General features: G+C 45.9%; 8 protein-coding genes across 8 annotated transcripts; all 8 read right to left on the reverse strand.

The window, feature by feature from the left end:
* Positions 1-132: 132 nt before the first annotated feature.
* ATC70_007329 (uncharacterized protein) lies at positions 133-1,050 on the reverse strand (the record flags this gene model as incomplete). Its single annotated transcript, XM_064826590.1, has 1 exon — positions 133-1,050. One exon carries the CDS (start codon positions 1,048-1,050, stop codon positions 133-135), a length of 918 nt encoding a protein of 305 aa, XP_064688234.1.
* A 520-nt stretch (positions 1,051-1,570) lies between these two features.
* Positions 1,571-4,504, reverse strand: ATC70_007330 (uncharacterized protein; the record flags this gene model as incomplete). Its single annotated transcript, XM_064826591.1, has 1 exon — positions 1,571-4,504. One exon carries the CDS (start codon positions 4,502-4,504, stop codon positions 1,571-1,573), a length of 2,934 nt encoding a protein of 977 aa, XP_064688235.1.
* A 422-nt stretch (positions 4,505-4,926) lies between these two features.
* Positions 4,927-5,844, reverse strand: ATC70_007331 (uncharacterized protein; the record flags this gene model as incomplete). The annotated part of the gene is made up of 1 exon (XM_064826592.1): positions 4,927-5,844. The coding sequence occupies one exon, from the start codon at positions 5,842-5,844 to the stop codon at positions 4,927-4,929; it is 918 nt and encodes a 305-aa protein (XP_064688236.1).
* Positions 5,845-6,365: 521 nt separating this feature from the next.
* Positions 6,366-7,034, reverse strand: ATC70_007332 (uncharacterized protein; the record flags this gene model as incomplete). The annotated part of the gene is made up of 1 exon (XM_064826593.1): positions 6,366-7,034. The coding sequence occupies one exon, from the start codon at positions 7,032-7,034 to the stop codon at positions 6,366-6,368; it is 669 nt and encodes a 222-aa protein (XP_064688237.1).
* A 644-nt stretch (positions 7,035-7,678) lies between these two features.
* OMA1 (metalloendopeptidase) lies at positions 7,679-7,930 on the reverse strand (the record flags this gene model as incomplete). The annotated part of the gene is made up of 1 exon (XM_064826594.1): positions 7,679-7,930. One exon carries the CDS (start codon positions 7,928-7,930, stop codon positions 7,679-7,681), a length of 252 nt encoding a protein of 83 aa, XP_064688238.1.
* Positions 7,931-8,098: 168 nt separating this feature from the next.
* SDS23_2 (cell separation during budding) lies at positions 8,099-8,929 on the reverse strand (the record flags this gene model as incomplete). The annotated part of the gene is made up of 1 exon (XM_064826595.1): positions 8,099-8,929. The coding sequence occupies one exon, from the start codon at positions 8,927-8,929 to the stop codon at positions 8,099-8,101; it is 831 nt and encodes a 276-aa protein (XP_064688239.1).
* Positions 8,930-9,403: 474 nt separating this feature from the next.
* Positions 9,404-10,326, reverse strand: ATC70_007335 (uncharacterized protein; the record flags this gene model as incomplete). Its single annotated transcript, XM_064826596.1, has 2 exons — positions 9,404-9,767; positions 9,905-10,326. 2 exons carry the CDS (start codon positions 10,324-10,326, stop codon positions 9,404-9,406), a joined length of 786 nt encoding a protein of 261 aa, XP_064688240.1.
* A 425-nt stretch (positions 10,327-10,751) lies between these two features.
* Positions 10,752-11,671, reverse strand: SF3B5 (Splicing factor 3B subunit 5; the record flags this gene model as incomplete). The annotated part of the gene is made up of 2 exons (XM_064826597.1): positions 10,752-11,341; positions 11,503-11,671. 2 exons carry the CDS (start codon positions 11,669-11,671, stop codon positions 10,752-10,754), a joined length of 759 nt encoding a protein of 252 aa, XP_064688241.1.
* Between the last annotated feature and the right edge of the window lie 30 nt (positions 11,672-11,701).

Genomic DNA, 11,701 nt, shown 5'->3' on the forward strand with positions numbered 1-11,701 from the left:
CAATATGAGAAATAACATCATGAACTGTTGTTTGACGAAGACCATTCGCATTCCAAAGAGAGAGAGAGACAAAAACCGAGGGGACAGACACATTATTCAAATTACCAGACCATGATTCATTGTTAAGAGACATTAGATCTCCATTTCAGAATCAGTAGAAGTATCACGGCGACGCTTGAACAAGAAAGCAGCCTTTTTAGGGTCTTTTTCCTTTAGTCGGTCCATAGCACCAGCAACAGCCTCGTCCAGTTCGGCTTGACCTATCCATCCAAGATCCAGGAACCAACGGCCAACACTACTCACATTAAGTGGGCGGATATGGGACAGAGCATCTACACTGCGAGCATTGACCATCTCAGCAATAAGATCCATTCGATCGTGTTCAGAGTAGGCATCGTACTTTGGGTCGGCAATATTAGCAGGATTCAACGGGTCAAAATCCTCCAATATTTCCGATTCACTTGCACGGAGCAGAGCCAAGAATTCAGCAACATATTGGGTATGCAAGAGAATACCAATAGCTTCAGAGGCAGGGAAGTTGATGTCGAGGATACGAGACGTATCCACCCCAATGGCCTTGAGAGTGCGTCGAATTTCAGAGCGTAAGATCTTACCAGATCTACCAATATATACATATTGATATCCTTGGGGACCCTTAGCAGCAGACGTTTTGAAGAGACGACCAGCAGCCAACTTTCTCTTAGCAGCTTTAGTTGGATCAGGGCGATGTGCAGCCTTCTTAGCTATAGCAGAATAGCTAATAGTACCAGAATCAGTGGTGGCAGTAGCAGAGGTGGTGGATCCAGATGCCCCTTTGATGGGGGTGCTTGTAACAGAATCCTGTGACGTGGCTTGCAATTTTTCAATGACCAGATCCTTGTCGTGTAAAATTTTTTTCAAGGCTTGGTTTTCCTTTTCCAAAGCATCGAGACGAGCCAAAATACCATCATGTTGATTAACACGTTCAGAGAGAGAGGCAAGTTGTTGTTGTAACTGTTGCATGATAACAGTAACCTGATTCATATCAGTTGGGTGCTGAAACTCGGGCATGTTGCTGATTATTTTTTAGAAATTGTTGAAGATCCAAAAAAATATGAAGGAGATGTTCAATAAACTTGAAACTATAACACAATAGACAGAGACTAAAGGCAAGTATACTGGTATAGTTTTGGAGTTGATTGAGTTGCTGATTGTTGGGAAAATAGCGTTTTTCGTGATTCTAAGGAGACTTTTTACGGAGAGGGTGGCAAAAAGTGATGAAAAACGGAAAGAGATCGCGCGGGTATAGCTCAGTTTAAGATTGTTTTTATTTATATACAATGTTTTATAATTGGGCACTCGGTATGAGCATATGCCATAAAACTAGTAACTATATAGACTAAAGAAAGAAAACCTCAACAGAGACAACGGAAAAGATGAGGAAAAAAGTTTGAGATGGCAGTAAAAGAGCAGAAGACTACTTGTAGTGGCACGATTGATCTTGAGGGATGAACCAACGGATGGGAACTTTGATTTGACTTACCACCGAGGCACCGCACAAAGAAAACAATCGGCCAAACGTTCATCTCAGTTAGCCATGAGAGGGAGGATAGAACCACAATGATCCGGGATCAGGATCAGGAGCGATAGTAGCCAAAGGGTGGACCAGACAGTCGATTGCATGAAGCAAAGATAGTAACGCAGACCAGTATACTGGAGGACCAGCAGAACCACTTATAGGCAGCATGTTCAGGGCATTGTCAATGACATGTACACCAGGAGGAGCAGCAGGCAGAGCATCCCACAGATCACGATCCAAAGCACGACATTGAGGGAAGTGATTTCGAGAGATGAAAGATCCATCCATGCAGGGACATTCCTCACGCATGTTTGCAAAACGACCAAGACGCCAACGAACCAAACGACTACGAGCAGATCGACCAATAGGTAAGTACAGTATGGGATCAGGGCGAGAGACAGAAGGACGGCACGCACGAAGCAGAACATGTTTACCAGTAGTAGTAGCAGCAGCCAGTTGTTGGTCAACCTGATCTTGCCAGAAGTCAGAGAAGTGAGCCTTGAGACCAGCAAATGAAGGGACAGGGTCAGGCAGAGATCTATACAAACTGTTTTCACAGATGTACCGATCCAGTCGAGTGTACGACAGAGCATCACGCAGAACCACCACAAGACTATCCTCAGGTAGAGTAGCAGAACGAAGAGCATACCTAGTTGCCAAGACATTATACCGATGTTTCATTGAAGGGAGACAGGTAATGTGCTTAGCAACGTTGAACCAGGAACCACCCACGAACATACCAACCAGCCGGTTTTGGAGCTTGTCAAGAGCCTCAAAGGTATGATAGTCAAGATGAGATATAGCGAGGCCATACTCAATCTTGGGTCTAACGAAAGCCTTGTACAGACGAGAACAGAGCAGCAGAGAGAAACCATTACGGTTGACACCAACAGAGTTCAGCAAAGCCATAACCTTGACAGCACCAGCGGACCGCAGAGACAAGATACTAGGAGCATGTAGCCCTTTATATCGAAATGGCATACCAAGGTACACAAACTCATCTACCACCGGCAGCGGCTCATTGTAGAGAGTAAGACGAGCATCAGAGAGGGCAGTAGGAGAACCGAGCACAGCACATTTAGATGGCTTCCACCTATAACCAAGACAGACAGAGTGTTCAGCAGCAAGATCCAACATAGACTGGACACCAGACAAAGACCCAAAGATAGCAACATCATCGGCAAAGAGCAAGCTATTGATGGCAATAGGACGACTAGCACCAGGAGGACTGACCATCGTAGCACCAGTATCAACAGAACGCAAAAGATTCGGTAAGGAGTTGATATACAACGAATACAAATGAGGACTGAGTACTGAGCCTTGAAGTACACCAGTAACAGGAGAGAAAGCAGCAGAGGTATGATTAGCAATCAAGACTGAGACTGAGACATCGTCAAACATGTTCATCAAAAGACCCAGAACAGGACGAGGAAGTGTAGAACCAGCCAGGGCTTGCCATATAACCCTACGATCGACAGTATCATAAGCTGACTTGATATCCAAGAAAGCCACCACAGGATAGCGACGGTGAGTCAGAAAGTAATCATGCATCAAGTCATGCAAGCAGAGGGCTTGATCCAGAGGACTACGTTGAGGACGGAAGCCACCTTGAGCAATATCCAGAGCAGGGGAGTGTTCATCCAGAGCCGGCATGAGACAGAACTCAAACAACTTACGCACCACCGAAGTGAGCGAAATTGGTCGATAATTACCAGGATCGGAAGCATCACCCTTCTTGAAAATCGGAAACACCTGAGCTTGGCGCCATAAACCAGGAGTATAAGACCATTGATAGCAGAGGTGAAACAGCAGAGAGAGCACTGGGGCAATTTCTGAGGTCAGAGCTTTTAACATCTCAGCCTTGATATGGTCAGGACCAGGAGCTTTGTGAGTCGGCAGACGTTTAATACACAGTACCAAGGTATCAGTATCAAACAAAGACATGTCCGCAGGGAGACAGAAAGGCAAGTCAGAAACCATAGGAGTGACAGGAGCAGGACGAGAAGCAGTATTTAACAGAGCACCTTCGTAGACCGTAGCCAAATGAGAGCCCATAGTAGCAACAGAAGCAGCAGGACCATCTGGGTGACTGTACGTAGGTGAAGACTCTTTATTGCGCTTGATGCGTTTTATAGCAGCAGTAGCTTTTGAGAAGTCTCTTTCCAGAGCACCACAGAACTTATGCCAGGACTTGCGCTTAGCAGACTGTACCAAAGAGCGAAAACGGCGATGAGCTTGCTTGTATAAGACCCAACAATCAATCTTAGTATACCCAAGGGCATACCGCCATCGACTGTAGAGACGATCCCGTTCAGTAGCCGCGTCTTGGATTTCTTGCGTCCAGTATTTCTTCCAATGGCCAGGACGGCCAGACTTCACACCTATTGAGCTATCCAAACATTCATACAAACATTGGTTCAAAGAACCGTTGAGTGCATCAATGTCGGGACGAGTACCAGGAGGAGCAGACACCAAACCAGAGAGAGTAACAACCAGAGGAGCAACAGAAGATCGAAAGGATTCACGGAGTAGGCCCAAAGGCCTCTCTTTCGTCAATTTCGAGAGCTTCCATTGCCGCCTAGGAGCCAGAACAGAATCACCAGGAGCCACAGTGTCATCAAGAGGTGGCACATACTCGAAAGTAAGTGACATCAATCGATGGTCAGAACCAAGAGACAGATCAGACTCAACCACCAGTTGAGGGTTCACCAAAGCAACATCACCAATATTTGTCAGAAACAGATCGATAATACTACTCAATTCTTGCTGCTGCCGAAAAGAAGAGTAAGTCTTAACACCAAAAGCCAAAGACGCATTAAGCACAGATAAGCAATGTTCGTCAAACCAAGGTTTGAGAGCATTACCACGAGCATTGGAGCTAACATCACCAGTCAGAGGACCCAACCGAGCATTGAAATCACCGCAGAGAATAGTATCCCTAGTCATAGGTAATGAGCTGAGGGCCGAGAGCACCTTATCAGAGGATAAGGGTGGAGGAAAGTAAACACAATGAACCGTTAGGGTGCCAACCTTGAGAGACAGAGTGTGCGGATTGTATGAAGGGAGTTGGAAGACCGTAAAGGGGCAAGAAGGAGAGACAAAAGCAGTGATACCACCAGAACCACGGTTGAAAGCACCAGGTACTTTTGAACCATACAAGTGGTATTGAGACCAGTCAATCGGATAGGAACCAGAAGTGAGCCAAGTTTCAGTGACAAACAGAACATGAGTATCAACAATATGAGAAATAACATCATGAACTGTTGTTTGACGAAGACCATTCGCATTCCAAAGAGAGAGAGAGACAAAAACCGAGGGGACAGACACATTATTCAAATTACCAGACCATGATTCATTGTTAAGAGACATTAGATCTCCATTTCAGAATCAGTAGAAGTATCACGGCGACGCTTGAACAAGAAAGCAGCCTTTTTAGGGTCTTTTTCCTTTAGTCGGTCCATAGCACCAGCAACAGCCTCGTCCAGTTCGGCTTGACCTATCCATCCAAGATCCAGGAACCAACGGCCAACACTACTCACATTAAGTGGGCGGATATGGGACAGAGCATCTACACTGCGAGCATTGACCATCTCAGCAATAAGATCCATTCGATCGTGTTCAGAGTAGGCATCGTACTTTGGGTCGGCAATATTAGCAGGATTCAACGGGTCAAAATCCTCCAATATTTCCGATTCACTTGCACGGAGCAGAGCCAAGAATTCAGCAACATATTGGGTATGCAAGAGAATACCAATAGCTTCAGAGGCAGGGAAGTTGATGTCGAGGATACGAGACGTATCCACCCCAATGGCCTTGAGAGTGCGTCGAATTTCAGAGCGTAAGATCTTACCAGATCTACCAATATATACATATTGATATCCTTGGGGACCCTTAGCAGCAGACGTTTTGAAGAGACGACCAGCAGCCAACTTTCTCTTAGCAGCTTTAGTTGGATCAGGGCGATGTGCAGCCTTCTTAGCTATAGCAGAATAGCTAATAGTACCAGAATCAGTGGTGGCAGTAGCAGAGGTGGTGGATCCAGATGCCCCTTTGATGGGGGTGCTTGTAACAGAATCCTGTGACGTGGCTTGCAATTTTTCAATGACCAGATCCTTGTCGTGTAAAATTTTTTTCAAGGCTTGGTTTTCCTTTTCCAAAGCATCGAGACGAGCCAAAATACCATCATGTTGATTAACACGTTCAGAGAGAGAGGCAAGTTGTTGTTGTAACTGTTGCATGATAACAGTAACCTGATTCATATCAGTTGGGTGCTGAAACTCGGGCATGTTGCTGATTATTTTTTTAGAAATTGTTGAAGATCCAAAAAAATATGAAGGAGATGTTCAATAAACTTGAAACTATAACACAATAGACAGAGACTAAAGGCAAGTATACTGGTATAGTTTTGGAGTTGATTGAGTTGCTGATTGTTGGGAAAATAGCGTTTTTCGTGATTCTAAGGAGACTTTTTACGGAGAGGGTGGCAAAAAGTGATGAAAAACGGAAAGAGATCGCGCGGGTATAGCTCAGTTTAAGATTGTTTTTATTTATATACAATGTTTTATAATTGGGCACTCGGTATGAGCATATGCCATAAAACTAGTAACTATATAGACTAAAGAAAGAAAACCTCAACAGAGACAACGGAAAAGATGAGGAAAAAAGTTTGAGATGGCAGTAAAAGAGCAGAAGACTACTTGTAGTGGCACGATTGATCTTGAGGGATGAACCAACGGATGGGAACTTTGATTTGACTTACCACCGAGGCACCGCACAAAGAAAACAATCGGCCAAACGTTCATCTCAGTTAGCCATGAGAGGGAGGATAGAACCACAATGATCCGGGATCAGGATCAGGAGCGATAGTAGCCAAAGGGTAGACCAGACAGTCGATTGCATGAAGCAAAGATAGTAACGCAGACCAGTATACTGGAGGACCAGCAGAACCACTTATAGGCAGCATGTTCAGGGCATTGTCAATGACATGTACACCAGGAGGAGCAGCAGGCAGAGCATCCCACAGATCACGATCCAAAGCACGACTTTGAGGGAAGTGATTTCGAGAGATGAAAGATCCATCCATGCAGGGACATTCCTCACGCATGTTTGCAAAACGACCAAGACGCCAACGAACCAAACGACTACGAGCAGATCGACCAATAGGTAAGTACAGTATGGGATCAGGGCGAGAGACAGAAGGACGGCACGCACGAAGCAGAACATGTTTACCAGTAGTAGTAGCTGCAGCTAGTTGTTGATCCACCTGATCCTGCCAGAAGTCAGAAAAGTGAGCCTTGAGACCAGCAAATGAAGGGACAGGGTCAGGCAGAGATCTATACAAACTGTTTTCACAGATGTACCGATCCAGTCGAGTGTACGACAGAGCATCACGAAGAACCACCACAAGACTATCCTCAGGTAGAGTAGCAGAACGAAGAGCATACCTAGTTGCCAAGACATTATACCGATGTTTCATTGAAGGGAGACAGGTAATGTGCTTAGCAACGTTGAACCAGGAACCACCCACGAAGCGGGTATAGCTCAGTTTAAAGATTGTTTTTATTTATAAGAAATTTAATGGGCACTCGATGTGAGCATAGCCTAACTTCAAGAACAAATATAGAGCAAGTAACTAAAAAACCCCTCCAGAGCACTTTCAAAGGAGAAAAAAATGCAAGTGACAAGAGTACAGGACATGGAGACTAGTGGTGCTCACATTGAGGATCTCGAGGGACAACCAACGGATGGGAACTTTGATAATGACTTACCACCGAGGAGCCGCACGTAGAAAACAACAATGGAACATGTTCATCCCTGTCAGATCAACCAGTACTGGAGTACCAAAGAGACGCTGGATCTGGATCCGGAGCAATGACAGCCAGAGGATGCACAAGGCAATCGATAGCATACAGGAGGTTCAGTAGAGCAGGCCAGAAATCAGGAGGACCGGCAGAGGCATTAGTGGCAAGCAATTAAGAGCATGGTCAATACGGTGCACACCAGGTGGAGCAGGCGGCAAGGCATCGATCAAGGCAGGATCAAGAGCACGACAGTACATAAAGTGATCACGAGAGATGTAGACACCTGCAGGTGACATACAGGGACAACTCCTCACGCATGTTAGTAAAGCGGCCAAGACGCCAGCGGGACCAAACGACTACGGGCAATACGACCAAGAGGCAGATAGAGTATGGGATCAGGCCTTGTGGTATCAGGACGACAAGCACGAAGCAAAGTATGACGACCAGTGACAGTAGCAGCAGAGAGTTGGAGATCAACCTGATCTTGCAATAAGCAGCCAAAGGTAGTACGCAAGCCAGCAGAAGAAGGAACAGGGTCAGGCAGCGACTGATACAGAGGGGTTTTCAACATATAAAACGATCCAACCTTGTATAGTGCAAATGGGCACGAAGCAGAACCAGCAGACAATCGTCATGGCAGAGTATCAGCACGCAGAGCAAAACGGGTAGCCAGGTACATTGTAGGCGATGTTTGATACTGGGAAGACAGGTAATGTGCTTGCGACATTGACCCAAGTAACTAACCCACAAACATGCCAAAGTCGGTTTTGCAGAGTATCCAGAGCAGTAAAATCACGAGCAGAGAGATGCGAGATGGCAGACCGTATTCAAGCTTAGGACGAATAAATGTCCTGTACAAGGCGGAGAGAGAGCAGCAAAAGAGAAACCATTGCGGTTGACACCAACAGAGTTTAACAGAGCCATGGGTCTTGACAGCACCAGCAGAACGCAGAGACAGAATAACCAGGGAGCATGCAGGCCTTTGTATCGGAATGGCATACCAAGGGTATGTAAATTCGTCAACGACAGGCAGGGCTTCATTGTATAGTACAAGAGGAGAACCAGCAAGAGCAGCAGCAGTACCAAGCACAGCGCATTTGGAAGGCTTCCACCTATATCCAAGAGAGACAGAATGACCAGCAGCAAGATCCAACATACGCTGAACCTCAGACTTTGAACCAAAGACAGCCACATCATCAGCGAACAGGAGACTATTGATAGCAATAGGAGCATCAGCACCAGGCACAGGCAGCATAGTAGCACCAGTAGCACCAGAACGCAAAAGACTTGGTAAAGAGTTGATATACAACGAGTACAAGTGAGGACTGAGCACTGAGCCTTGCAGAACACCAGTGACAGGAGAGAAGGCAGTCGAGTTGTGATTAGCAATCAAGACAGAGACAGACACATCATCAAACATGTTGATCAACAGACCCAGAACAGCACGAGGAAGACTAGAACCAGCCAAAGCAGACCAGATAACACGACGATCGACTGTGTCATATGCTGACTTGATATCCAAGAAAGCGACAACAGGACGACGACGGTGCGCAACAAAGTAATCATGCATCAAGTCATGCAAGCAGAGGGCTTGATCCAGAGGACTACGTTGAGGGCGGAAACCACCTTGGCAATGTCAAGGGCAGGAGAATGGGCATCCAGCTCAGGCATGAGAGAGAACTCAAACAGTTTGCGCACAACAGAAGTCAGAGAAAATAGGCCTATAGTTGGCGGGATCAGAAGCATCACCTTTCTTGAAGATGGGGAAGCTTGGGCATGACGCCAGAGAGCAGGAGTATACGACCATTGGTAAACAGAGTGAACAACAGAGACAACACCGGAGCAATCTCAGAGACCAAGGACTTGAGCATCTCAGCTTTTAATATGATCTGGACCAGGAGCTTTATGTGTTGGGAGCCGCTGAATGTGAGATACAAGAGTATCAACATCGAACAGTGACAAATCCACAGGCACACAAAAAGGCAGAACAGAGTCAAAAGTGGGGGGAGCAGCAGGACGAGTAGCAGTGGCAAGCAGAGAGCCATCATAACACCGAAGCGAGATGAGAACCCATAGCAGTGACAGAAGCAGCAGGACCGTCGGGATGACTGTAGGTAGCAGAAGACTCTTTGTTACGCTTGATGCGCTTGATAGCAGCAGTAGCTTTTGAGAAATCCTTTTCTAGAATACCACAGAACTGTTTCCAGGACCTTCGCTTTGCAGCTTGCACCAGGGAGCGAAACTTGCGATGCGCAATTTTGTATAAGGACCATTTTTCAACTTTGACAATACCAAAGGCATGCCTCCATTGACTATAAGAGTGATCACGTACAGTAGCAGCATCCTGAATTTCTTGCGTCCAGTACTTCTTCCAATGGCCAGGACGACCAGATTTCACACCAATAGAACTATCCAGAGATTCATACAAACATTTGATTCAAAGAATCGTTGAGTGCATCAATATCTGGACGAACACCAGGAGGAGCAGACACCAAACCAGAAAGAGTACCAACCAGAGGAGCAACAGAAGATCGAAAGGATTCACGGAGTAAGCCCAAAGGCTTCTCTTTCGTCAATTTCGAGAGCTTCCATTGACGCCGAGGAGCCAGAACAGAAATCACCAGGAGCCACAGTGTCATCGAGAGGTGGCACATACCCGAAAGTAAGTGACATCAATCGATGGTCAGAACCAAGAGACAGATCAGACTCAACCACCAGTTGAGGATTCACCAAAGCAACATCACCAATATTTGTCAAAAACAAATCAATGATACTACTCAATTCTTGTTGCTGCCGAAAAGAAGAGTACGTCGTAACACCAAAAGCCAAAGACGCATTGAGTACAGACAAGCAGTGTTCATCAAACCAAGGTTTGAGAGCATTACCACGAGCATTAGAGATAGCATCACCAGTGAGAGAACCCAACCGAGCATTGAAATCGCCACATAGAATAGTATCCCTAGTCATAGGTAATGAACTAAGGGCCGAGAGCACCTTATCAGATGATAAGGGTGGAGGTAAGTATACACAATGGACCGTAAGGGAGCCAACCTTAAGGGACAAAGTATGCGGATTATAGGATGGGAGTTGATAGACAGAGTAAGGACAGGAAGGAGAGACAAAAGCAGTAATACCACCAGAACCACGGTTGAAGGCACCAGGTACTTTCGAACCGTAAAGATGGTATTGGGACCAATCTGTAGGAAAAGAGCCAGAAGTTAGCCAGGTTTCAGTAACCAGCAAGACATGAGTATCCAGGACATGAGAGAGAACATCGTGAATCACTGATTGACGAAGACCATTGGCATTCCAAAGAGAGAGAGAGACAAATAAGGAGTGGACAGGGTTATCATTTTGGGTATACAGTATCAAGGACTCAGTGGTGGAACACATTATTGTTCCATAGCAGAATCTTCATTGGCAGAGTCAGCATTAATCTTGCGACGGAACAAGAAGTTAGCCCTCTTGGGTTCCTTCTTTGCAAAGCGTTGAATGGCATCACCAACAGAAACAGAAAGGTCTTCGTCACAAATCCAGCCTTGCTCAACAAAGTACTTACCAACACCACTGACATTCAGAGGACGTAGGAAAGCTAAGGTTTGCAGACACCGAGCAGCAGTAAATTCCATGATCAAAGCAGTACGTTGATCCAGAGTCAAAGAGTCATACTTAGGATCAGCTATGTTAGCAGGGTCCAAAGGGTCAAAGTCGAAGAAGAATTCAGCCTCACAAGCCTCCAAAAGTGCAGTAAAATCCTGAACATATTGCACATGCACCAGGATGCCAATAACATCGGATGCTGGGAAACAGATGTCAAGCACACGACCCAAATCAACGCCGGCTTTGCGCAAGAGAGAGCGAACTTCAGAGCGTGCAATCTTCTTAGATCTACCAATATAAACATATTGGTAACCTTGAGGACCTTTACGAGCAGCAGTTGTAAAGGCGCGACCAATAGCAAGACGCTTCTTAGCTTGCTTAGCTTCAGTAGCAGGTATCAGGATCAGAGGTTAGCAGCAGCCTTTGCGACATTTGCATAGCTAGGTGATTTAGTAGCCTTAGTATTCATAGAGCCAGTAGTAGTTTTGAGGGTTGACCCCTCTACCGCCGTGGGCCGACTCGAACCAGAGGGGACCACGTGACCGGAGACTGCACCCTGCAATTTTTGAATTGCAAGGTCCTTGTCCTGTAAAAGTTTTTTCAACTCTGAATTCTCTTTTTCCAGAGTATCTAAACGAGCAAGAAGACCATCATGTTCGTTGACGCGAGCAGTAACCGAGGTAAGTTGTTCTTGGAGCTGATTAAGAATCATTTGAAGCTGATTCATATCCATACCCTGTAG

The sequence above is a fragment of the Mucor velutinosus genome (genome assembly GCF_035048745.1).
Source record: "Mucor velutinosus strain NIH1002 chromosome Unknown tig00001552, whole genome shotgun sequence".
Lineage (NCBI taxonomy): Eukaryota > Fungi > Mucoromycota > Mucoromycetes > Mucorales > Mucoraceae > Mucor > Mucor velutinosus.